The sequence below is a fragment of the Capsaspora owczarzaki genome (genome assembly GCF_000151315.2).
Source record: "Capsaspora owczarzaki ATCC 30864 unplaced genomic scaffold supercont2.8, whole genome shotgun sequence".
In the NCBI taxonomy this organism is placed as follows: Eukaryota; class Filasterea; order Ministeriida; family Capsasporidae; genus Capsaspora; species Capsaspora owczarzaki.
The window spans coordinates 150,751-172,197 of NW_011887299.1; the positions used below are offsets into that span (position 1 = coordinate 150,751).

Consider the following 21,447-nt stretch of genomic DNA (forward strand, 5'->3'; position numbering starts at 1 on the left):
CACCAACGACCAACCGACCGACCAAACCAAAAGGCAGAGCTCACAAAGCAAAGACAAGAACAACACCGACAGGCAGGAATACAAAGCGAACTCGGATTCGGGGGGGGGGGCGAGGTGGTTTGCGTTGCTTGCTTACCTGGAGTTGGCGCGCGGGATCGTCGACTGGCTCAGACATTGGAAAGTGGTATTGCAACAACTAAGATGAGAAAGAGTGAGCTTGGATGAATTCATACTCGCGGAAGGTCCCAAAGCAGCAGATAGAAACGTCTGCATCGGTTGATCCAACCGAGAGATCAGGCGAGCAGAGAGCAAAGCCAAACTCGTTTTGAGAAGTCTGAGGTATCTCAGAATTGATGCGAATCATGATATGATCAGGCAATAGCACACGACATTCAGCATCGCTCGTTCCGACGCTCGATTGATCGATTGAGAGTCGTGGTACTGTTGTTCCGAGCTTTCTCAGCCCTTTCCACCGCCTTCATTCAATCTCACTCCATCAATATCTTCATCATCATCATTCTCATCATCATCTTGCTATTGTCCTTTGATGTCCACTCCTCTTTCGCCAACAGAACCGCAGCTCTTCTCAATGGCTTTTGTATGGGATTTGTATTGGGATTTTCACCCTTGTTCTGCCCTGTCTCTCTCTCTCTGTCTCTCGCTCTCTCGCTCTCTGTTTGACTTTCTATGATTTTGCCGTGAAGTCATAAAGCAACCCTTTTTCGAGTCCATTTCGTGTGCTCACCATTGTGTGCGTGTGTGTGTGTCATGTTCGCTCGCTCGCTCGGTTTTGCTTGTGATTGTAGAACCGCGACCCGAGTGACCGCCGCGGTTGCAGACCACCAGCACGGTCACCTTCATCACGGCAACCCCAACCACAGCCACCACCACCACCATCATCACCATCCGCACCCGGGCGACGAGCTGCATCCGTCCGCGTCCACCAGCGAGCTCGACGAACTGGCTTCGGCCTCCGCCACTGCCACTGCCGCCACTGCTGCCGCCGGTCAATCCTCAGCCCAGGCTGCGTCTGCGGCTGGAAGCTCGTCGTCGCCGTCGGATGCTGCCGGTGCGGGCCAAGGGCTCCACCACAGCGCATCTGCCTCGGTAAACAACGAAAAGCTTGTGATTCTCATGCTCCTGCTCCATACAGTGCTCCATGCAGTGCTCCATATACTCACCATTGGATGCGTGAACATCAAACAACAAAAAGCAATTGATGCAAGACTCGAGCGATGAGGAAGAGGAGGCGCCAAGCGACCAGAAGAGTGTCATCTTCCACCTGCTCAAGCAGCTGTCGATTGGCATGGACCTCACCAAGGTCACACTGCCCACGTTTGTCCTCGAGAAGCGCTCGCTGCTCGAAATGTATGCTGGTGAGTAGCTCAGTAACCTTCTCTCTCTCTCCCCCCCGTGACTCCTTTGTGGAATTTCAAGCACTCATCATTTCGTGTGTTTGTTGTTTTGTTTATTTTCAATCGTCGCTCAGATTTCATGGCCAACCCGATGGCTTGGCTCAAGGTCGGCGACAGCAATGATCCCAAGGAGCGCATGATGCAGTGCGTCTTTGCGTACATTACCTCTTTCCACGGCTTCAAGAAGGTGCGTGTTCTCCAGCTGCTGATTTTTGGTTCAAGTTTTCTGTTCCTCATTTGTTCATCGTGGAATGTCATGTCGACAGGGTACTATTGCCAAGAAGCCATACAATCCCATCATTGGCGAAACGTTTGAGTGCCAGTACGACTTGACAGCTGAGGTATGTGCGCACTTTTTTTTTTCTGTCAGTACTTGCTACCCGCGCAGCGCTTTGAAACTCACGCTCTTCTTGTTTCCATTTTCCACACAGGGCGCCGGCATTTCCACTTATTTTGCCGAGCAAGTGTCGCACCACCCTCCAGGTTTGTCTTCCCCACGCGTTCGCTTCGTCCTCCGCCTGCTTTCTTTTTGAACATTTTCCGACTCACGCGACCTGTATCCAATCTCGCAGTTTCTGCCTTCTATTTTGAAAACAAGCAGAAGGGCATCTCCATTGCCGCTGATGTCTGGACCCAATCCAAGTTCCTCGGCACCTCGGTCGCCTCGCTGTTGGTGGGACAGTCCACACTCACGCTGCACAAGCGCAACGAGCAATACGTGATGACCTACCCGAATGTTTATGGTATGGAGGCTGGCTTTGAGCTGATTTTCTTGTTCGGCAGACTGCAGACGCACTAACCTGGTTGTGACTACAGGCCGCTCCATCCTCTCAGTGCCCAAGCTCGAACTTGGAGGCAAGACAACGATCGTGTGCTCGCAGACTGGCTTCACCGCCGATGTCGAGTTCAAGACCAAGCCAATGTTTGGCGGCTCCTATCACGAGCTCCTTTGCACCGTCAAGGAGCCCAACGCCAAAGCCCCGTTCGTCAAGATTTCTGGCAAGTGGAACGAGGTTCTTGTGATTCAGTACACTGGTGCCAAGGAGGCGCCCTACTTTGACGCTGCAAAGGCGATCAAGGTCAACAAGTCGGTACGAGCCCTCGATGTCCAGGCTCCTTTCGAGTCGCGAAGGTAGGACGTTGTGTTTTTTTTTGTCGGTTTGCTTTCGTGAAAATTGAAACTCTAGAGCTTTTGCTTCTCCGAGAGATGACGAGCTAACAATTGGTTTGAAATCCTTTGTGTTGCAACGTTTCCCCATTCACAACAAATCAGACTGTGGAAGGATGTCACTGAAAATCTGCGTGCTGGCAACATTCCCGCCGCAACAGCTGCCAAGGAGTTGCTCGAAAACCGCCAGCGACAGGAGGCTGCCGAGCGCAAGCAGGCCAACACTGAGTGGAAGGTCAAGCACTTTTCCAAGAACGACCAAGGCCGCTGGATTTACCACCACGCTGCGTAGACGAGTTGTTGACGATGGGCGTGTGGTCGTTTTTTTTTTTTTTTGTTTGAAACCCAAAGCGATGTTCGTTTTTCGCTGCTGCTGCTGTTGTTGTTGTGTGGATCAGTACATGTATGTGTGTTTGCTTGCTATTGCCTGGTTGCTGCTTGTTTGCTTGTCTGCGCTGCTGTTTGTTTGTTTTTTGATCAGAGTCAAATTTCTCTCTCTCTCTCTCTCTCTCTCTCTCTCAGATTCATTCACGCGCTCACACCTTCCATCGAGAGTCAACATCCACGTACTCTCTCTCTCTCTCTCTCTCTCTCTCTCTCTCTCTCTCAGCAGCCTTTTTTGTTCACACGCCGGCACGGGGAAGCACCATGGGTGGGAAACGTCGAGAGAACAATCTTTAGCTGACAGTGTTCGACAGTAACATCCGCCTGCTCCTCTCGCTGCTCGGCGGCATGCTTGTCGTGCTTCCCTTTCGCCTGGTGCTCTCCAGTGGCGGCGGTGCGCCCCCGTCGAGGGCAGCCCAGCAGGCACTCCACCTGTTTAGCGCGGTGGCTGGTGCCGCGGGCGTCTTCTGGTGCTTTGGCCCGGACACGCTCCATTGCTTCCTGACCATCTTGGCAACGTACCTGTGCATGCTCGTGCTGGGCCAGACGGCCGCGATGGTCGGCATTGTCTTCACGGGCATCTTTGGCCACCTGCTCGGCTGCTACCTGATCCACGCCACCGACTCGTACGACATCAACTTTACGACTGTGCAGTGCGTTCTTGCACTGCGGCTCATTGGCCTGGCGTTCGACTTTTACGACGGGCGCATTCCCACCGACAAGCTCACCAAGGACACGGTCAACTCGGCCCTGCCCAAGCTTCCGTCCATCCTCGAGGTCCTCGGCTATGCCTACTTCTGGGGCGGTGTCTTTGTGGGTCCCCAGTTCCCAATCCGTCGCTACCAGGCGTTCGTCAGCGGAACTCTCTTCAAGCCCGAGCAGCTTCGTGAATCGCTCGTTCCTGCACTCTCCCGCGCTGCCCTCGGTCTGGTGTACATTGGCGTGACCCCTGTGCTGAACGGATACTTTCCTCAGTCGTACTTGTTCACGGATGCATTCAAGGCTCTTCCGCTGCTCTATCGCTTGGCGTAAGGACGTGTCGAGTTTTGGGTTGAGTTTGTGTCGCTCGCGTTTCTTTGCTCTGCTGTTCAACTCACGCGTCATCATCTGGTCCCTTGATCTTACTCTTGTTTTTGTTTCTTAGATACCTCTGGGGTCTCTGCAAGGCTGCGTTCTTGAGCTATGTTGGCGTCTGGCTGATCGCCGAGGCAAGCTGCATGTTGTCTGGCCTCAGCTACAATGTCGCCACCAAGAAGTGGGACGGGCTTGCCAACATTCGCGTTTGGAAGTTTGAGACCGCCACGTCGCTCAAGGCATGCATCGAGTCCTTCAATGTCAACACGAACGACTGGGTTGCTCGTTACATTTTCAAGCGTCTGCGCTTTATGAACAACAAGCATTTCTCGTCCTTGTCCACGCTCATGTTCCTGGCACTTTGGCACGGTAAGAAAACAATGTGGGACGTGTGGCTGAATGCGAGAGTTGTGGAATTTATTTGGAACGGCGAGAGCAGCGGTTTTTGTTTGTTGGTTTGTTTGTTTGTTTGCAAGCGAGAACTTCTCCACTCGGTTTTCCTTGAAACTCAAACTCACCTTCTTGGCATCTTTCACCTCGCCTACAGGCTTCCACATTGGCTACTTTATCTGCTTCTTGACCGAGTTTGTCGTGGTCGAGATTGAGCGACGACTTCGTGCCGACGTCATGCCGCGCCTCACGCCGATCATTCCAGCGCCCGTGCTCAACATTGTGTGCTACATTATCACCACGAGCACACTGCACTACGCCCTCATTGCCTTTGTGCTTCTGAGTCTCTCTCCCATCAAGGAGGTGTACAGCTCCATCTACTTTATCGGCCACCTTGTTGCCGTTCTCCTGATGATGATTCCGATTCCGCGCGTTCGTCATTCGCAACCCGAGACTGCAACAAAGACCGAGTAATCGGGGGAGGTCGGGTTTTCTTGCATAGCGGAAAGATGTATTGGTTGATTTCCGGATTTTGTTGTTTGCGAGTGTGTGTCTTGCCACTCACGATGCTCAAATAATGTTTTAATCGACAAATTGCACAACACAAAAAAAAGCACACACGCCAAACAAGGTTGTTTACACAATCTTGATCTTCTTAAAGAAGGAGCGCAAGTGGTGCGCTTGCCAGAGGGTGGTGCCGAGCAAGATGACAGTCTGCCCGATCGACCACCAAAGAACGCGAGCATTTGTGCTCTCGCTGGTGTCGCGGAACTTTGCCTCGCGGATCTGTGCAGCGAGCGAGGGGTCAATAGAGGAGAAAAGGGTGAGAGATCGGAGAAGAGACAAAAAACAAAAAGCGAGTCGGGAGAGATTGCGACGAAGCAACAAAAAAGCACAAAATTCGACGACGCACTCGCTGATAAGCTTGCTCATTGGCAATCTGCTGCACTTGATCCATGACTTGGCGGACGCGGACCTGGAGTTCAGTCAGCTTGTCCTTCTTCATGATCTCCTTGTAATCGTTGGCTTCCTCGCCTTGCGAAATGTCAATATCGACTTTCTGTCAGAGGAGGAAGAACGAGATGAGCGGTTGCGAGCAAAGCAAAGCAACAACCCCGAAAACGAAAACGAAAACGAAAACGAACCAGCGTCTTGCCGCCAAAGTAGCGAGTGGTGTTGGTCGAGAGGCAGATGGTGTGTTCGCCTGGCTCGTGCGATGTAAAGCTGACAGTTCCTGCTGCGCCATAGTCCTTTTGCATGATAATGTTCTTGGACGGATCCTGCGAGATGAGGCAGCAGGCGTGAATATTGGCACAAGGTGCAACGGACCAGCTCGCAGCCCAACCCAACCCGAGCAAGCCAAGCCACAATGTGTCTCAACCCTGTTTCCCCACCCCCGCCTCAACACACATTCAACAATCTGCACTTACGCGAATGATAAAGTGGAGACCCGTTGTCGGGCTGGGCATGAATCGCTCGAGCTCCTCGTCGTACGCCTCCAACTCGTACTTGACTGTATGTGCACATTCAAAAAGCAACGAAAGTGAGTGGATGGGTCGAACAGCGATTTGGAGCTGGTGCAAAGTAGGAGATCAGGCTGGTGGACGATCGCAGTTGGGACTGGTTCTTGCCCCCCCTCGCCCTTCCAACCCCCCCCCCGACACCCAAATTGATCCTGATTCATCAAATGTGCAATGAGAGGCGAACGCGCTGGGCCTGGTGGGCTGGCTGGGGGGCCGGGGCGCTGCGATGGAGATCTCGAATTGACCTGGCTCCACTACTGAACTGACCTTTGACGACCGTGTCGCTGGGGAGCTCCTCCAGGAAGCACTTGCGGTCGCTTTCGCTGACGAGAAAGTAGAGTGCGTCGGAGCCGCGCGGAGCACACGCAGCGACGAGAACGAGCGCCAGTGCAGCGCAGGCTGCGAGAAGGACAAGCCGCGTCATAAGAAAAAAAAAAATCCAACGGAAACTGAGAAACTGAGAAAACTGAGACTGGATTGAAAATAGGGTATTATATTGTTGATTAGCTCAGATTTACGTGGATGAAACGGTTCTCTGCTGGTGGGTGGGAGTTTGGCAGAGCTTGACTGTAAGCGATGCAAGTTCTCCTGGTTCGGTTTGTTTGCGTTGTGCCTCTTCCATTGTTGCTCCTCTGTACATGTATTGTCATGCATGCCGTTGCATTTGCTCAACGTTGTTGTGATTCAATACAACGAGATCGAGCACTCGTCCATTCGAAATGCAGTCCTTTCATTTTCTCTCTCTTCCTTTGTTCTGAATTGCTTCTCAGACATCTCTTTTGTGTTTTTTTCCCAACCAATCCTTTTCTATTTCTGAGACTTTCGTTTGTTTTTTCTTTCTTAGTTTTTTTTTTTTTTCGTTCTTTTCCCCATCCTTCCTTCCTTCGCATCCATCCATCCAATGCGCCTGTTGCACTTGCCGCGCTGCTTTGTATCTGTTTCCACCACCACCACTGCTACACTATCTACCTCGTCGACCTCTACGGCGACTGTGACTCCTGGCGTTGTCGTGGCACGCGCGGCAACTCGTGTCGGCGGTCATCATTCTCAGCGTCTCATGCAGCAGCAGCAGCAGCATTACCGACGCCAGCCCAGCCACCCCAACTACGAACAGCGCCTACACACTGCATCCTATGGCGGTGCTGCTCGCGTGGTTGTGGACACGGCTGGGATGCAATGGCTCGTCACTGAGACTGCAGCATTTCCTCCTGGTCTTCCTCCTTCTCTTCTTCCGGGATTCCTTCCTCCTACCTCGCTTCCGGTGCCTGCTTCCATTGCATCGCCTTACATGAATCATCCCTTGTCTGATGGTCCGGTGCGGCCGGCGCTTGGATTCCTGCCAGGTCTGCCTCAGGGTTCTCTTGGCTCTGGCTCGGTGATGATGCAAACAAGCACAAGGTCAAGCGCGAGAGGCTTCCACATGGCTGCCGAAGCATGCTCAAGCTCTGTCGTGATGGATGCCACGTTGGCCTCTGCTTCGGCGGCGGCGGCATTCAGTGACGACCACTTCACCCCTGCTTCTGCTGTTGAGGATGATAGCTCGACGAACGTTCGCTCTCCGCGGCAACAAGCCCGACCGCCACTGCCGCCGCCAATGTATAAACAGCTTCGCAATTGGCGTACATTCCATCAGGACCCGTCAGATGCCTCGAGTCATGCGCACAACAAGTTCAAAGTGATGAGTTACAATATCCTTGCCAACCAGCACTTTCGCAACAACTCGTACCTGTACCGCTGGACACCCTCAGCTGCACGCGCGTGGAGCTATCGCCGAGCCAACCTTGTTGCAGAGATTACCGCGCTGCAGCCCGACATTTTATGCCTGCAAGAGCTCGACTCGTACCACGACCTGCCCGAGACGCTCCGGCATTTAGGTGAGTGCAACCACCCATGTCCTGCATTGACGTTTAAAACTGCATTCAACCCTCGTCGATACTCATAACCTTTTTGTTTTCGTTCTGCACACCACTAGGCTACTCGGGTAGGTACTTTAAAAAGACAGGCGGCGAGGCCACCGACGCGTGCGCCATTTTCGTCAAAAGCGACCGCTTTGCCATCAATCGTGTGCACAATGTGCAGAATTTCATCGAAGGATCCAGAGTCCTGACATCGCACAACATTGGCATGCTTGCGGTCGTCACCATGCAGCTCCCGACGGCGCCTTGGATTCGAAAAATGATTGTCGCGACAACACACCTGCACTTTAATCCCAAGCGCGGCGAAATCAAGCTATTGCAGCTCATGAAGCTCTTTGCGGAAATCCGCCGCGTGAGAGCCGAGCTGACTGCTCAGTTGCAGGCGTCCTACCAATCCCGGCGCATCCACCACCCCGTCTCGCCCATCCCCGTGGTGCTTGCTGGCGACTTCAACTTGACCCCGGACAGTGACTTGTACCGCTTTATCGAAACTGGCGAGATCAGCTACTCGGGCCTCGATCGCACGGCCATCTCTGGTCAGCTTCGTGCCGAAAGCCGCCACACACAGGCAGTCTGCGATGCCACGCGCGAGCACCATCATCTCCTGGGTGAGCACCCCGTTCCACTCGCTGCCAAGGCTCCGAGTCATTTCATCTCTCGCTCCAGCAGTCCCGAGTCGTTGTCGCGTCGTCCGCGTCCCTTGCCTGGCTCTGACGTTGACGATCTGTTTCTTTGCCACCCTCTGGTCCCACCGGAGCTCCCAATCGATCTGAACTGTTCGTGGCTCCAGGATGACGCCGCATCTACCCTCTCGCCACCAGCTCCAGAGGCAACCATTCGCCATCACTTCAACTTTGCGTCCGCCTACGCCGAGACAGATCGTCATCCCGATCAGCAACATTTCGCCACATCCATCAACGAGCGATCCATGTCTACTGTTGATTACATTTTCTTCGAGCAAAGCGCGCTGAGTCTGACCGGGTTGCTCGACCTCCAACCTGTCTCCGAGATCCGCGCGATTGCCTCGCGGGATTCCGCCGCAATGCTGTCTCCCGGAATGCTGCGTCAGTACGGGTTGCCTTGCATGACCTATTCGTCCGACCACGTGAATTTGATGTGCGAGTTTGCTCTGCGATGAGGTGTACTGTGCTGAAGTGGAACCCATCGGCTTTTTTGCTGCGTCGAGGGGTTTTTCTCGTTGCTCTCATCCCTATTTATTGTTCAAACCAACGAAATTCGACGTGCTTGGATTGTTCAATCACATTTATTTGTTGTACTGTACAGTATCTCTGAAACCTTCACTCTTCCTTCGTGTTTTGTTCGTTCCGTTACCTTGTTTGTTGGATGAAGTGACAAACCGTCGAAAACAATGACAGAACGCGCCAGTCAGCGCAGAACGTCCAGCGAGGTGTCTGAGCATCCCCGACCCACCAAGCATATTGTGCTGGAGGACAGTGATAGTGACGACGACGAGCGCGGTGTTGCAGGCGTGGTCGCTGCGAAACCTGTCAAATTGGTCCAATCGTCGTCGGACGACGTGTCAATCGCAGCCGCTGCGAATCCCAGCCAACCTCACCCCGTCGACCACGCGTTCTTGCATGGCTGTGTGATTGCGATTGCCCCACGAGGCGTCCCGTCGAGCCAAGCGAAGGTCTTGGTGCGCCTGGCCGTCCGCTTTGGTGCCTCGCTCGCTGCTTCAACGCCGGCGCCCGCTTCGTCTTCCCCGAGCAAACCACCGCAGCGTCCTGCCCAAAGTAGCAGCCCCCAGCCAGCTGCAACGCATCTTGTATGTGCGGCGCGGTGGTCACTCGACAAGGCACGGGCCTCGTCCGGGCTGCCTTCTGAGCTGTTCGCATTGCCCGGCGTGCATGTCGTCTCGGTCGACTGGCTCAACGCGTGCTTTGTTCAAAAGCAGCATCTGGACGAATCGGGATTTTCGCTGCTACCCGAGGAGGTCGATGCACCCGTTCTTGTTTCCGAGACGTCGAGTTCCGCCACGAAATCTGCCGCACATCCAGAACCACCACGACGCACTCAAACCGTGGATGCACTTGAATTTTACAAGCCGAAAGACAAGCAATCCGATGATGTCGATCACTGCGACGACGCGACGGCTCCTGCAGCATCCGGCATTCGCTGGTTTACCGACGCACTTCCACCCAAACCGGCCATTCCGAGACCGCTCGAGGACCACATGCCGGCCGACTTTCAAATGCCAATGTTTGAATGCGAGCGGTCCACCACACTTGCTATGGCAGAGCTCAACGCCTCTGTCGCTGCGCCACTGAGTGCATTGGCAGAGTTCTACAAGACGAGCGGCGACGACATTCGCTACCTCGCGTTCCGACGTGCCGTTGCATCGTTGCGGGCCTGCCCGTTTCGCATTCGCTCGGTCGACGAGGCTCTTCGACTTCCCTTTATCAGCGGCAAGATTGCCCTGCTGATTGGCGAGCAGCTCCGGCATGGCCACGTCAAGCGCCATCTCGAGTTGTGCAACGGCAAACTCGGCCGTACGCTCCAGCTGTTTACGCGAATCCTCGGGGTTGGCTCCAAGCTTGCTTTGATGTGGTATGAATCTGGGTACCGTACTCTGCAAGATCTATCCAGCCGACCACCGCGAGGCTGGCGTGCCCTTCATTCGGTAACCCCCCATTGAGATCGATTTTGAGTTTGCTTGAATTTATTTCCTCACTTGCTTCATCTCACTTTGTCTTCGTCGATTTTCTGGTTTTTTCCCCCCTCCCTCTTGGTTGTAGCTCGGTCTCGAGCTGTACAACGACATCACACAGCAAATCCCTCGCGCAGAGGTCGAAGAGTTTGGCGAGCTATTCCGCCAGCATGCAGCCCGCGTCGATCCGAATCTCGTCATGACCTTTTCTGGCGGGTTTCGACGCGGGAAATCAACTGTGAGCGATGTCGACATTTTGATCACGCACGAAACAGAAGGGCTACAAAACAACAAGCTCTTTGCCATTGTGCAGTCGCTCGAGGAAGCCGGGATCATCACCCACGTCTTGGAGCTGGGCCTGAACTCGCCAAAGGACGAGCGAAATCCCATGATGGCGCGCACGCTCTCGATGAAAGGGGTGCCTGCGCACGCCAGGGACTGGACGGACGACAACCTCAACTCGACCTCGGCCACCCACTCTGAATTTGCAGTAGCTGCAGAGTCTGAAAGCGACAGCAGTGATGGCGAACGCGCCGGTGCTGCTGTGGCCAGCAAGCCCGTCCATTTGCGCTCCTACCACCAGTGGCGCGGGTACCGCAAGCAACTTGATGGACCTCGCCGAGCTGCCCCTGGAGTGGGACCTTTTCAAACTGCCCCACAGCGCTCTAGCATGGCTGTGTTGCATCACCATTCTTCGTCTGGCTCCGAAGGCGACGATGACGCTGGGTGGGAGCCGCGGGGAGCAGCCGTACCAGAGATTTCCGGCGCGGGCGAGCCTTTGGCCGCCTCGCTTGAAAGGTCAACAACGATTCCAGACGACTACTTTTCGGCAGCACAGCGGGCCTCTTATCACACTTCCTTTGGCTACGAAGGGAACTTTTTCTCACCCATCATTTCACACCAACGCCTCAACCACAACGAGCGGTGTCTGGCAGTCTTTCGCCTTCCAGGGCGTCCTCATCGCCGTGTCGACATCATCTCCTGTCCGCTGCATGATTTCCCCTTCACTCTTCTAGGCTGGACGGGGACGGACATATTTGAACGGTGAGGGGGATGTTTGATTTCTTGTCGTTTATGTTGTTTTCGTCGTTCGTATTGTGCTGACGGCTGCCGCATTTTTGCTGCACCAGATCGATTCGCGAGTGGGCAACGCGGAAAGGGTATCATCTTTCCAACCACGGACTGGAGCATCGCACCGCGAACGTTTTCACGCCTTGCGCTACGGAAAAGGACGTGTTTGACGCGCTGGGTCTGGAATATCGGCATCCGACCGAGCGGAACTGCTAGCACGGCATTATTTTTTGTTTGCTTTCAGACACGATAAGTTTCATGTCAATATGATGATTATTAGTCAAGAGACTTTATTTTGTCGTCGAGCACCAAAAGCGATGAAGCGCGCGTCTGCTTGGACCATTACTGGCCGTGCACGACAAGGACGGGCTTGGAGGAGTGGTTGACGACAAAGCTGGAGACGCTACCGAGGAGAGCGCTATCGTCATGATCCAGCAAAATTGGTAAGGAGGAGGTTGAAGTGAGTATTCAAAATTCCGAGCTAAAAGTGATGAAAAGGCAGCTTACCGCTTGATGGCACCAAGACCACGCGAGCCAATGACAATCATCTTGGCGTTGATGGTATCGGCGAGCTGCGACGGATGATGAAATCGAGTCAGAAGACAAAGAGCAAGAAGCATCAACATAGAATTTCATTCGAGATAAATGTTACCGTGCAGATCGAGTCGCGGGCATCGCCTTCAATCGCCTGAGTCTTGCATGGAATCTGCAGTTCGTGGACACCCAATCATCATCAAGTTTGGTGTGCGTGTGTGGGGTTGGGAATCGGGTCAAGTTGGGTCCACAGAAACGGGACAAGGCATCAATCACGACGCCAAGCGCGATCAGACCAACAGACAAAGTCCAAGCCAGTCGATCATATCGCAGTTGCGCATGATATACAGAACGTAGTCAGATTTGAGAAGGAAGAGAGACACACAGGGGGACGAGGTCACGGTGAGCAGCTGACCGATCATCATCCAAGTCCCAGACTCTCTCCCTCTCTCTCTCTCTCACTTGCAAAACACAAGCAAAACAGCAACGACGACAAACACAAGCCAAACAAAAACGTACACCACGCTCGGCGCAGACGGCAGCGAGAGCAGAGAGGATGCGCTCGGCCTCCTTCAGTCCGCGAGAGGAAAAGTTCTCAAAGAGCTCTGGCGGAACGTAGCCTGTAGCACACAGCGACACACAGACACATAGAGACACAGACACGACGAGTCAAGATACTGCAAGAGTGGACCGGGTGATGAGTCCCCCGATGATGATGGATCAATGGATTACCCGTCGGAGTGACGATCGGCATGAAGGGCTCGTAGACGTGGACGAGGAAGACGCCGTCGCCGGGCTTGACAATCTCGTTCAGGCACATGTCGAACGCACGACGGGCGCCAACCGAGTCGTCGACGGGAACGAGAATGTAGCGGGGTTCAGCGGCCATTGGTTGGGAGAGGGAGAGTTGGGATTGTTTGAGAAAGGAAGAGTGCGAGGTGGGGCATTTTGTTCGTTTTGGGATTTGGTGGTTTTTGGATCAGTGACAATCGTAGTGTTCATGTGCGACATGTATGTAAGTCGCTGATGGGGAGATGTTTGGGGATCTGAGGGGGAGGGGGAGGGGAGGATGGCGAGGGTTCACTTGCAGAGTGATTCGATCTTGTCGCGCTTGTTGTCCCTTTATGTGCACTCGTTCATCTAGAACTGCTTCAACAACTAAGATCTACCACTGAGCAAGGGGTTTGACATACTCACCCTTTGTCGCGGCAACTCTCAAGCGCATCAGAGTCATCACTCTTTGTTCACTCTTTTTTTTTTTTTTTTTTTTTTCATTTGTTTTTCGGTTTTATTATTATTATTCATTGCAATCCTCATTCAATCGAAACCCTCCTCACTCATTTCATAAATGGTTCGGAAGGGCAAAGTCAAGCTCTCCAAGCACGTCATCACTGGCGTCGACCCGCAGACCGTCTGGGACCTCGTCCAGGAGGTTGGCGATGGCAGCTTTGGCAAAGTCTGGAAGGCAAGTTGCTGTTTCCTCCGCGTCCGAGGGGGGCTTGAGCTTTCTCCCCTCCTCTTTCGTCGCCGTTTGTGGTCGATGCGGTTCACTGTGGGGAGGTGGAGGTGGAGGGGGAAAATAAAAAACGGGCGAAGCATCAACGGGGCGACGAGGCAATCTGCGAACGAGCGATTCAAACAGCGGCCGCGAGACTCGACGAGATGGATCAGCATGATTTGTACCCCGACATCTGAGGGTGGAACTTGCCGCCGCAGGGGGTAGGTGGTGGTGGGGGGGGGGATGCTCTCCGGCGATGCCGCAGTTGAATGAATGGAAAGAACATTGGAAAAGCGTTTTTTTTTTTTTTTTTTTTTTTTTTTGCTTTTCGCTTTGATCAGCTGAACCACCGCCCGATTTTGTCACCTCCACACGCACACTCGCAACACTCCCTCTCCCACCCTCCATCCGCGGGTTGTTCGCGTCCCTCCCCTTTGGTCCCAGACGAGGCGCGCGAGCTCGTGCTTTGGCTCGTGTGTGCGAACTGCAAGGAAAGCCCCGTTTTTTTTTTTAATTCTTTTTTTTATTGTATTTTTTTTTTTAATCTTGGCTGCAAGCGAGCCGATGGAAAGGGGCCGTTTTCAGAGTCCACTGAGCTGTGGTCGCCAAGCTTTGGCAGTTGCTTGTCTCACACTGCCATCGCGCCTCACAGTGAGTGACGACGACAGTACCAAGCAAGCGACGCCAGCTTTTTTTAAAACAAAAACAATATAAAAGCGTGCTTTTTTTTTTTTTTTTTTTTTTTGGCCTTTTTGTTTTTTGTTTCTCATGCTGGAGGGAAGGGCTTTCGGCGTCCCAGCGTCGCGGTCCCACTCCATCGTGGCTGCGGCTTTTGCAAGCTCTACTGTTGGCCGTCATTCCTCATCCCCACCCCAGCATCGCGGCAAAGGGGAGCCCCGGGGGAGGGGGTGACAGCGTCAACAATCCGGCGCATATGGTTTTGAAAGCCATCACAAATAACATTATATTTTTTTTTATTTGTTGTGTTTTTGTGTTTGTTTGTCACTTTTGCCTCTCGCATCTTTGCTTCTTTGCGCTTTATCAACTGTCCTTCTATTTGCTCCTTGTGTCGAGTGAGGGTGGCGGCGAATTGTCGGTCGAGAGACTCGCCGTGTTGGGAAGCAAAATGGAAAATTACCGAAAAACAAAAAAAACACCGGTTGTTTTGATGCTTTTGGTTGCTACGGTTGGTCCATTTGTTCCATCAACCAAAACCCAAGGCAAGGGAGACGAAGCGATCGCAGACGAGCTACAAACAGCAGGGCAGCCCTGGAGACTTTGTGGCGCGAGTGCAGTCAGCCAAAGCCCAGCCAGCATCAATCATGCGAAACCCTGATTTGGGCATCAATTGGTTGTCGTTGGTTGGGAGGTGGTCCACAGCGAGCCCCGTTCGTTCGTTTGCTTTGCTTTGCACTCCACGAGGCGAGAATGCAGGAAGAGAGAGAGAGAGAGAGAGAGAGGCGAACGATGGGCTTGCTTGCCAGCGTTGGAAGCAGCGACCGACCAGAGAGAAAAGCAGAGAAAAACAACACTTACATTTGACGTTGATGGCTTTCTTCAATCTCCCGACTCACGACAAAGCCCCCCATCATCGCACAGTTGATCTCAGTTGCAATACAGCTTCCTTGGCTTGCTGCCTCTTGCTGTCGGCTCCCCGTTTTTGAAAAGCTCACCAATTTTTTTTTCCATCTTTCGCTCGCGCGTCAAACTTGATTATAAACAAAAACAACACACAGTGCCGAAACAAAAAGTCCGCGCAGATATCGGCCATGAAGGTCATTGCGGTCGAGTCTAACGAAGAACTGGAGGACTTTCAAGTCGAAATCACCATTCTCAAGGAAAGCAGCCACCCCAACGTGTGCAAGCTGTTTGATGCCTACTTTTTCAAAGACGTTCTCTGGGTAAGGGTTGTTTTCAATGTTGTCGTCGTTGTTTGACAGGCTGTTGTTGAGCTCACTCTTTGCAACCGACACTTAGCTTGCGCTCGAATTCTGCGAGGGCGGCGCTCTTGATGACATTTATTCTGGTAAAAAAAAAAAGGCTCAGTACTCGATTGACGCGATCATTCTTTGCGAGATGGCACTCATTTTCAATCTTGTTTTTTTTTGCGCTGCTGCAGATCTCGAGAAACCCCTCACCGAACCGCACATCCGAGTCGTCAACCACTACATGCTTCAAGCACTTGATTACTTGCATCGTAACCGTGTCATCCACCGTGACATTAAGGCCGGCAACATCTTGGTCACAGAGTTTGGCGATTTGAAACTCGGTAAGTCTGCTTGCTCATCCAACACGACCATCATTGCAACCTGCAGCAGCCATCTCATCTCCAATTGTTTGTTTCGCTGTGCAGCCGATTTTGGTGTCTCTGCCAGACTCAAAACCAACGAGCAAAAGCGAAACACGTTTATCGGCACTCCATATTGGATGGCACCCGAGGTTATAGCATGCGAAACCAACAAGGATACACCCTATGACTCCTTGGTAAGGCCCACGCCGCTGCTTGTTGAAAATCATGATTTCTTGTTTTTCTTTCCGAGTCATGTCGCTCTCACTTTCACCCCTCTTGCTGATTTCTCAGTGCGACATCTGGTCTCTCGGTATCACCGCCATCGAAATGGCCGAGATGAACCCGCCGCTGCACGACATGCACCCCATGCGTGTGCTCTTTAAAATTCCCAAGGCCGCGCCCCCGGTGCTGCAGCAGCAATCCAAGTGGAGCGACGAGTTTCACGACTTTTTGCGCACGCTGCTTGTCAAGGACCCGCTCCAGCGACCCAATGCGCAGGCCTGCTTGGCCCACCCGTTCGTCAAGGACGCGACCGATGTTAGCTGCATTCGCGAGTTGTATCAGTTCTATAAATCGCCGAACGCCCCACGCCGTCGCAGCAGCAACGCAGGTGTCGAAATGGCTCGGTCCACAGACATGCTGTCCCAAGTCGGCTTGGCCACGACGCTGAACGTCCCTGCTTCGGCGCCAGCCGCCCCTGCTGCCGCTTCGTCTCCAGCGTCGACGAACGGCAACGCCTCGGCTGCGGATGCCACGGTGCTGGTGGTCCCCGTCGCCTCATCGCCGAGCTCCGTTCACAAGCTGAGCGTCCAGCCAGCAACGCCCGACAAAACCCCAGAGCACGCGCCCGTCCTTGCCGTTGTCGAACAGCCTGCAGCGCCAGCAACCGTGCCTGCGCCCGCGCAAGAGCCACATCAACCACAACAGCCCGCTTCTCCTCCGAAGCAACCCGTGGTTTGCGCCCGAGCCGGCAGCTCCCAGCCCGACTCCCGCTGCCGCCGCCGTTGTTAACGTACCCAAGCACGCGACACACATGGGAAACCAGCCTGGACGACGACGTGTCTCCCGCTCCAGCTGCTAGCCCTGCTCAGCCTCCTAAAATTGTCGGCCTCTTCGGGCCACGTCCATGCGCGAAACCTCGTTGGATGATGACGTGCCAGTGCAGCAGTTCCCTGCTGTTGCTGTTGCTGCTGCTACTGCTGCTACTGTTACTGCTGCTGCTGCTGCTGCTGCTCCTAGTGCATCACCAAAAGCGGAACGCGCCACATCGCAGCTCGAGACTCCAACTCGCACGGCTCGCTCAACGTCATTCTCGGCTGCCACTTCGGAACCCTTGACCAACTTGGCAGCTGTGACAGCTGTGACAGCAACGGCTTCTGCGCCAATGGCCACCCCGCTGGCCGCGTCCACCAACAACGTCTCTGCGGCGTCGACTCAAAACCTGGCTCCAGCGGCGTCGTCGGCTTCTGTCGTGTCTTCGGGAAGCAGCGAGGCGATTGTCTCACCAAGCATCTCTCGAGCTCAAAGTCGCGAGATTTTGGACGACGGCTCGCACTCGCCATCCCGCGAGCGCAAGGATTCATTTGCCGTGCGTCTGCGCAAGTCGATCGGCCGCGGCAGTGTCGGCTCCAAAGAGGGTGTTCCTGCTGGAGACCACAGCAAAGCTTTGTCCGGCTCGAACACTGCCCTCAATGAAACTGGCACGCCTGTCGCCGCTTTCGACACACCGGTGTCCCCGGGCACGACCACCGTGAAGGCCCACCAGCCAGTCTCGCACAGCCAGTCCATGGCCGCACCAGTCGCTGCAAAAGAGTCAACAACCTCCAGCATTCGCCGCTGGGCCTCCACGCGTCTCGGCGGTGGTGAAAAGCCCGCCGCGGTCAACGCCAACTTGGCAAGCACCAAGGAGGAGAGCCCCAGCCAGTCTGGCTCCACGCAAAACGTCTCGGCTGTCGGTTTGTCGTCACCATCGACGCCCACTTCGCCGCCCGCGGAGTACGGCCCCATCAAGCGCTCTGCTGTCGATCCCATCAAGCTGGCCCAGGATGCCAAGGCCGTTCGCATTTTGCGCAACGAGCAGCTCCGCGTTCGTCAAAAGCAACAGCGCGCTGCACAGGCCGCCTACTCCGACATGGTCGAGGAGCAGGCGGAGGCGACCGAGGCGCTCAAGAACGCCCAGCGCAAGGAAACTGAAATCTTGATCAAGCGCAACCAGGCCGAATTGGACACGCACTTCAAGGTCTTTGAGAAGGACTTTGAGAAGAAGAAGAGCCAGCAGGATGTCGAACTCAAGGCCTTCCGCAAGAAGGCCGAGAGCGACAACCACAACGAGTGGAAGCTATTCAAGGACCACCAGCGCAACGATGAAAAATCCTTCTCTCACGACACCAAGAAGAAGGTGAACGAGATCAAGGACAAGACGGAGCGCGCAGCTGCCAAGCTCCGTGCAGAGCAAGAGTGGAAGGAACAAGTCGACTCGGCAGACCAGTACAAGACGGCCGAGCTCACCACCAAGCTCACTGCCGCCATTCACAACTTTATGATGCAGCAAAACAGCGTTCTCAAGGTGTTTGAGGAGGGCTACCTGATCAAGCTGCACAAGCTCAAGAATGACCAGCTCCAGGCTGACGCGACGCTGTGGGACAAGCAGGAGCGCGAGAAGCAGACGCTGCTCGAGGCTCAGATGCAGGCCCTCTTTGATTTGCAAAAAGACCAATTCCGCGCGCGCAACGAGAAGGAGCTTGAGCGCCACGCGGCCATGTGCACCAAGCGCGAGTCCGAGCTCGTCAAAATCCAGGCCAATGAACGCAAAAACCTGCCCAAGCCCAAGGAGAGCAAGCTCAAGCCCAAGGAGTCCAAGCGACTAACCGAGACCTTGTTTGGCACGGCTGGGCGGTCGTCCAAGGCGCGCGCAAGCCTGCGTGACTCTGCGCTTGGCGACGGCTCGTCCAATCCCAGCCCGGCTGGCACCCCAACCAAGGAGTCCCCGCAGCCCATGTCACCAGCGCACTCTCTTGCCGCCAGCAACTCGTTCATGCTCAACTCCCCCGGCAGCCGAAACGGCTCGCAGCGCAACACCACCGAAGTCGAGCGTCTGCTCATCGAGCTGGAGATGGACCCGTCGCCAGAAGCGATCGCCTTTGTGACCGAGCTCAAGGACTTTAACTCGTATCTCGAAAAGACCTCTGCCAAGCTCCGCCTGCTGCACCAGCAGGAACTCGAAGAGTTGCAGCTCGTCCAGCGCGAGCAGCAGGTCGAGTTGCTCACCACCGGCAACGACAAGATTACCGAAAAGAAGCGACAGCACGCGCTTATTCTCGAAAAGCTGCAAGAAGCCTTCCAAGCCAAGCACCGCGCTTTCGTTCAAGCATGCCTGGACGAGCGTGAAGCGCTTTCCCTCAAGTATGCTCAGACCAACTTGAAGGATTTGCCTGGGCCCGACACTGCTCTCTAAATGTTTTTTTTCTTTCTTCTTCTTTTTCCTCTGCTGGTTTTGAACGTTTCTTCTTCTTTGATTTCTTGACCCTGTGTTGTCTCTATCGTCTCTGTCCTCTCCGTCTCTCTGTCTTTCCTCTCTCTCTCTCTCTTTCTCTCTCCGTTTCTTTTGTTCGTGTCGGTAATTGTTTTGCCGAAAAATCTCTGATCTGTGTTTTTCTTTGTTTATTGTTCGTCGACTCTGAACTTTTGATTTTCTGTTGATGGCGTCCTTGTTGTTTGGTTGTTTGGTGCGTTACTTGTTGTTTTGCTTTGTTTTTGTTTTGTTTTTTTATTATACGTAACCTGGTCCCAATGATTCTACGCCTACAATAGGATCGCTTCAGCCACTCTTCCTCCATTGATCGATGCGGCTGAGCGCTGCGAACGGCCTTGCGTCGTCGTTGCCGTCGGAGCAGCCTCCGACTCACCCGCCGCTCCTCCGCAGCACCCACCCTGCGTCCTCCGATCGATCCGTCCATGCTGGCGCTGCTACTGCCACTATCACTGCCACTGCAGCTGTTGCAGCTGCTCCAGCATCATCATCAGAGGTTTGTGCCGTTCTATGTCCCATCATGGCCGGGGTCAACAGCTTCCCTCACCAGTCCAGCGTCTCCGTTCGGGGATGCTCTTGCTTTCTTACTTTTGGCTCCAGCATCATGATCTGCGTGCTTCGGTGACTGGAGGCGGGGGGGGGGAAAGTGATCGACCTTCGAAACTGACCTGTCGCTCTCTCTCTCTCTGTCTCTTGCCTGTCTCTTGCTTATCGCATTACCCTTTTAGATAACTGGCACATTGACATCCTCACCAATGCACCCCGGCGCTGGTGCAGTCGCTGGCTGGAGCAGAGCCGTCGCCTCGAAATCAGCCGCTTCTTCAGCCGTTTCCACTCCAAGTCTCTCCACGACGACGACGACGACGGGTGCCTCGTCGGCATTGGCATCGACGCCGTCGTCAAGCAGTAGCCCTGCAAGCGTGGCTGGACAGAGCTTCTTCCCGCCCACACTGCTGCGCTCATCGTCGTCGAGCGCTACACCATCCGTCTCAACGAGCGGCGCCACCGCCGTTGCCCACAGCGCGTCCTCGCCAAGTACCATCCGACCAGAAGCGCAAAGTAGTTCTAGTATTATTAATAGCAGCAATACTAGTAGTAGCAGTAGTAGTAGTACAAGTCAAGCAGAGGTACCGACTCCAAGAAATCAGCCTCCTCACGCCAACGACACGATCGCACCCAATGCAGCCAATGCAGCCGCTGCGAACGCACCGGCATCACCTGCTGCTGCTGCTGCTGCTGCTGCTGCTGCACCTCCGCGCATGGTCTCGCCTACCACGCCTGTAACTCCGTCTCACTCTGCGACGGCGGCGCCCGCGCTCGTCAACACGTCCGCGCCTGTCAACTCGAACAATCTCTTCCAAGTCAAGGCGTACTTTGGCGTGAGTGTGGCCGAGCTCTTGTCGGGCGCTGGAGAGAAGGGCCCGACGTTGCCACGCATTCTTGTCTTTCTGTGCGAGTACATGATGCGCTACGTGGAAGATGTCGCGCAAGAACGCCCCGCGGCATTTGAGGCAGAGCTGCGCGTGCTCTTTCAGCAGAACGCGGACGAAGAGCTGTTTGCGCGCGCGCGCCAGCGGTTTAACCACGGCGACTTTTTCGACTGCGATTCTCCCATCATTGCCTTCCGCTTGTTGCGGGCATTTGTGCGCGAGATGCCCACGCCGCTGATGCCTCCTACCATGTACGATGATGCCATCCACCTCGTCCAATCCCATCTCCGCCGAGCAACGTCCTTGCTACGGCGGAACAAGCACTACACGGCGCTGCTTGCCGGATTTCCAGAGTCCACGGCTGCCGAGGTCGATGACTGGGTCAAGGGCATGTTCCACAACTCGGGGTTGCTGCTGCAAGGCGGGATTCCCATCTCCGAGGAAAGCGTCATCGAAGTGGTCAAGCCGCTGCAAGCAGTGCTGACGCAGCTGGCTTTCAGCGTGTGTGCGCCGTTCAGCGACCTCGAGGAGCTGTTTTCAGCATGCCTCGGGCAAAC

At 54.4% G+C, this 21,447-nt stretch overlaps 8 protein-coding genes across 8 annotated transcripts; 6 read left to right on the forward strand and 2 right to left on the reverse strand.

The window, feature by feature from the left end:
* The first annotated feature begins 563 nt into the window (after positions 1 to 563).
* Positions 564 to 3,099, forward strand: CAOG_04991 (oxysterol binding protein 9). The gene is made up of 9 exons (XM_004346626.2): positions 564 to 598; positions 807 to 1,107; positions 1,214 to 1,376; positions 1,490 to 1,602; positions 1,682 to 1,756; positions 1,847 to 1,898; positions 1,988 to 2,158; positions 2,232 to 2,547; positions 2,689 to 3,099. The coding sequence occupies exons 3-9, from the start codon at positions 1,220 to 1,222 to the stop codon at positions 2,873 to 2,875; spliced, it is 1,071 nt and encodes a 356-aa protein (XP_004346676.2). The 5' UTR covers positions 564 to 598; positions 807 to 1,107; positions 1,214 to 1,219; the 3' UTR covers positions 2,876 to 3,099.
* Positions 3,100 to 3,284: 185 nt separating this feature from the next.
* CAOG_04992 (lysophosphatidylcholine acyltransferase 3) lies at positions 3,285 to 5,070 on the forward strand. The gene is made up of 3 exons (XM_004346627.2): positions 3,285 to 3,995; positions 4,112 to 4,410; positions 4,589 to 5,070. Exons 1-3 carry the CDS (start codon positions 3,316 to 3,318, stop codon positions 4,903 to 4,905), a joined length of 1,296 nt encoding a protein of 431 aa, XP_004346677.1. The 5' UTR covers positions 3,285 to 3,315; the 3' UTR covers positions 4,906 to 5,070.
* On the reverse strand, positions 4,999 to 6,424 carry CAOG_04993 (hypothetical protein). The gene is made up of 5 exons (XM_004346628.2): positions 6,222 to 6,424; positions 5,862 to 5,944; positions 5,577 to 5,711; positions 5,345 to 5,491; positions 4,999 to 5,217 (listed from the first exon to the last, which is right to left on the reverse strand). The coding sequence occupies exons 1-5, from the start codon at positions 6,376 to 6,378 to the stop codon at positions 5,068 to 5,070; spliced, it is 672 nt and encodes a 223-aa protein (XP_004346678.1). The 5' UTR covers positions 6,379 to 6,424; the 3' UTR covers positions 4,999 to 5,067.
* A 268-nt stretch (positions 6,425 to 6,692) lies between these two features.
* CAOG_04994 (hypothetical protein) lies at positions 6,693 to 9,172 on the forward strand. Its single transcript, XM_004346629.2, has 2 exons — positions 6,693 to 7,828; positions 7,927 to 9,172. Exons 1-2 carry the CDS (start codon positions 6,856 to 6,858, stop codon positions 9,006 to 9,008), a joined length of 2,055 nt encoding a protein of 684 aa, XP_004346679.1. The 5' UTR covers positions 6,693 to 6,855; the 3' UTR covers positions 9,009 to 9,172.
* An 11-nt stretch (positions 9,173 to 9,183) lies between these two features.
* Positions 9,184 to 11,859, forward strand: CAOG_04995 (hypothetical protein). The gene is made up of 3 exons (XM_004346630.2): positions 9,184 to 10,511; positions 10,627 to 11,582; positions 11,669 to 11,859. The coding sequence occupies exons 1-3, from the start codon at positions 9,240 to 9,242 to the stop codon at positions 11,823 to 11,825; spliced, it is 2,385 nt and encodes a 794-aa protein (XP_004346680.1). The 5' UTR covers positions 9,184 to 9,239; the 3' UTR covers positions 11,826 to 11,859.
* A 23-nt stretch (positions 11,860 to 11,882) lies between these two features.
* On the reverse strand, positions 11,883 to 13,070 carry CAOG_04996 (hypothetical protein). Its single transcript, XM_004346631.2, has 5 exons — positions 12,876 to 13,070; positions 12,663 to 12,763; positions 12,262 to 12,315; positions 12,117 to 12,181; positions 11,883 to 12,027 (listed from the first exon to the last, which is right to left on the reverse strand). Exons 1-5 carry the CDS (start codon positions 13,030 to 13,032, stop codon positions 11,952 to 11,954), a joined length of 453 nt encoding a protein of 150 aa, XP_004346681.1. The 5' UTR covers positions 13,033 to 13,070; the 3' UTR covers positions 11,883 to 11,951.
* A 421-nt stretch (positions 13,071 to 13,491) lies between these two features.
* CAOG_04997 (serine/threonine kinase 10) lies at positions 13,492 to 19,561 on the forward strand (the record flags this gene model as incomplete). Its single annotated transcript, XM_004346632.2, has 7 exons — positions 13,492 to 13,599; positions 15,378 to 15,542; positions 15,619 to 15,667; positions 15,761 to 15,910; positions 15,995 to 16,125; positions 16,223 to 16,885; positions 17,097 to 19,561. The coding sequence occupies 7 exons, from the start codon at positions 13,492 to 13,494 to the stop codon at positions 19,383 to 19,385; spliced, it is 3,555 nt and encodes a 1,184-aa protein (XP_004346682.1). The 3' UTR covers positions 19,386 to 19,561.
* Positions 19,562 to 19,773: 212 nt separating this feature from the next.
* Positions 19,774 to 21,421, forward strand: CAOG_04998 (hypothetical protein; the record flags this gene model as incomplete). Its single annotated transcript, XM_004346633.1, has 2 exons — positions 19,774 to 19,956; positions 20,189 to 21,421. Coding segments are annotated over 2 exons (1,416 nt in total), but the record flags the coding sequence as incomplete, so codon positions are not given.
* Between the last annotated feature and the right edge of the window lie 26 nt (positions 21,422 to 21,447).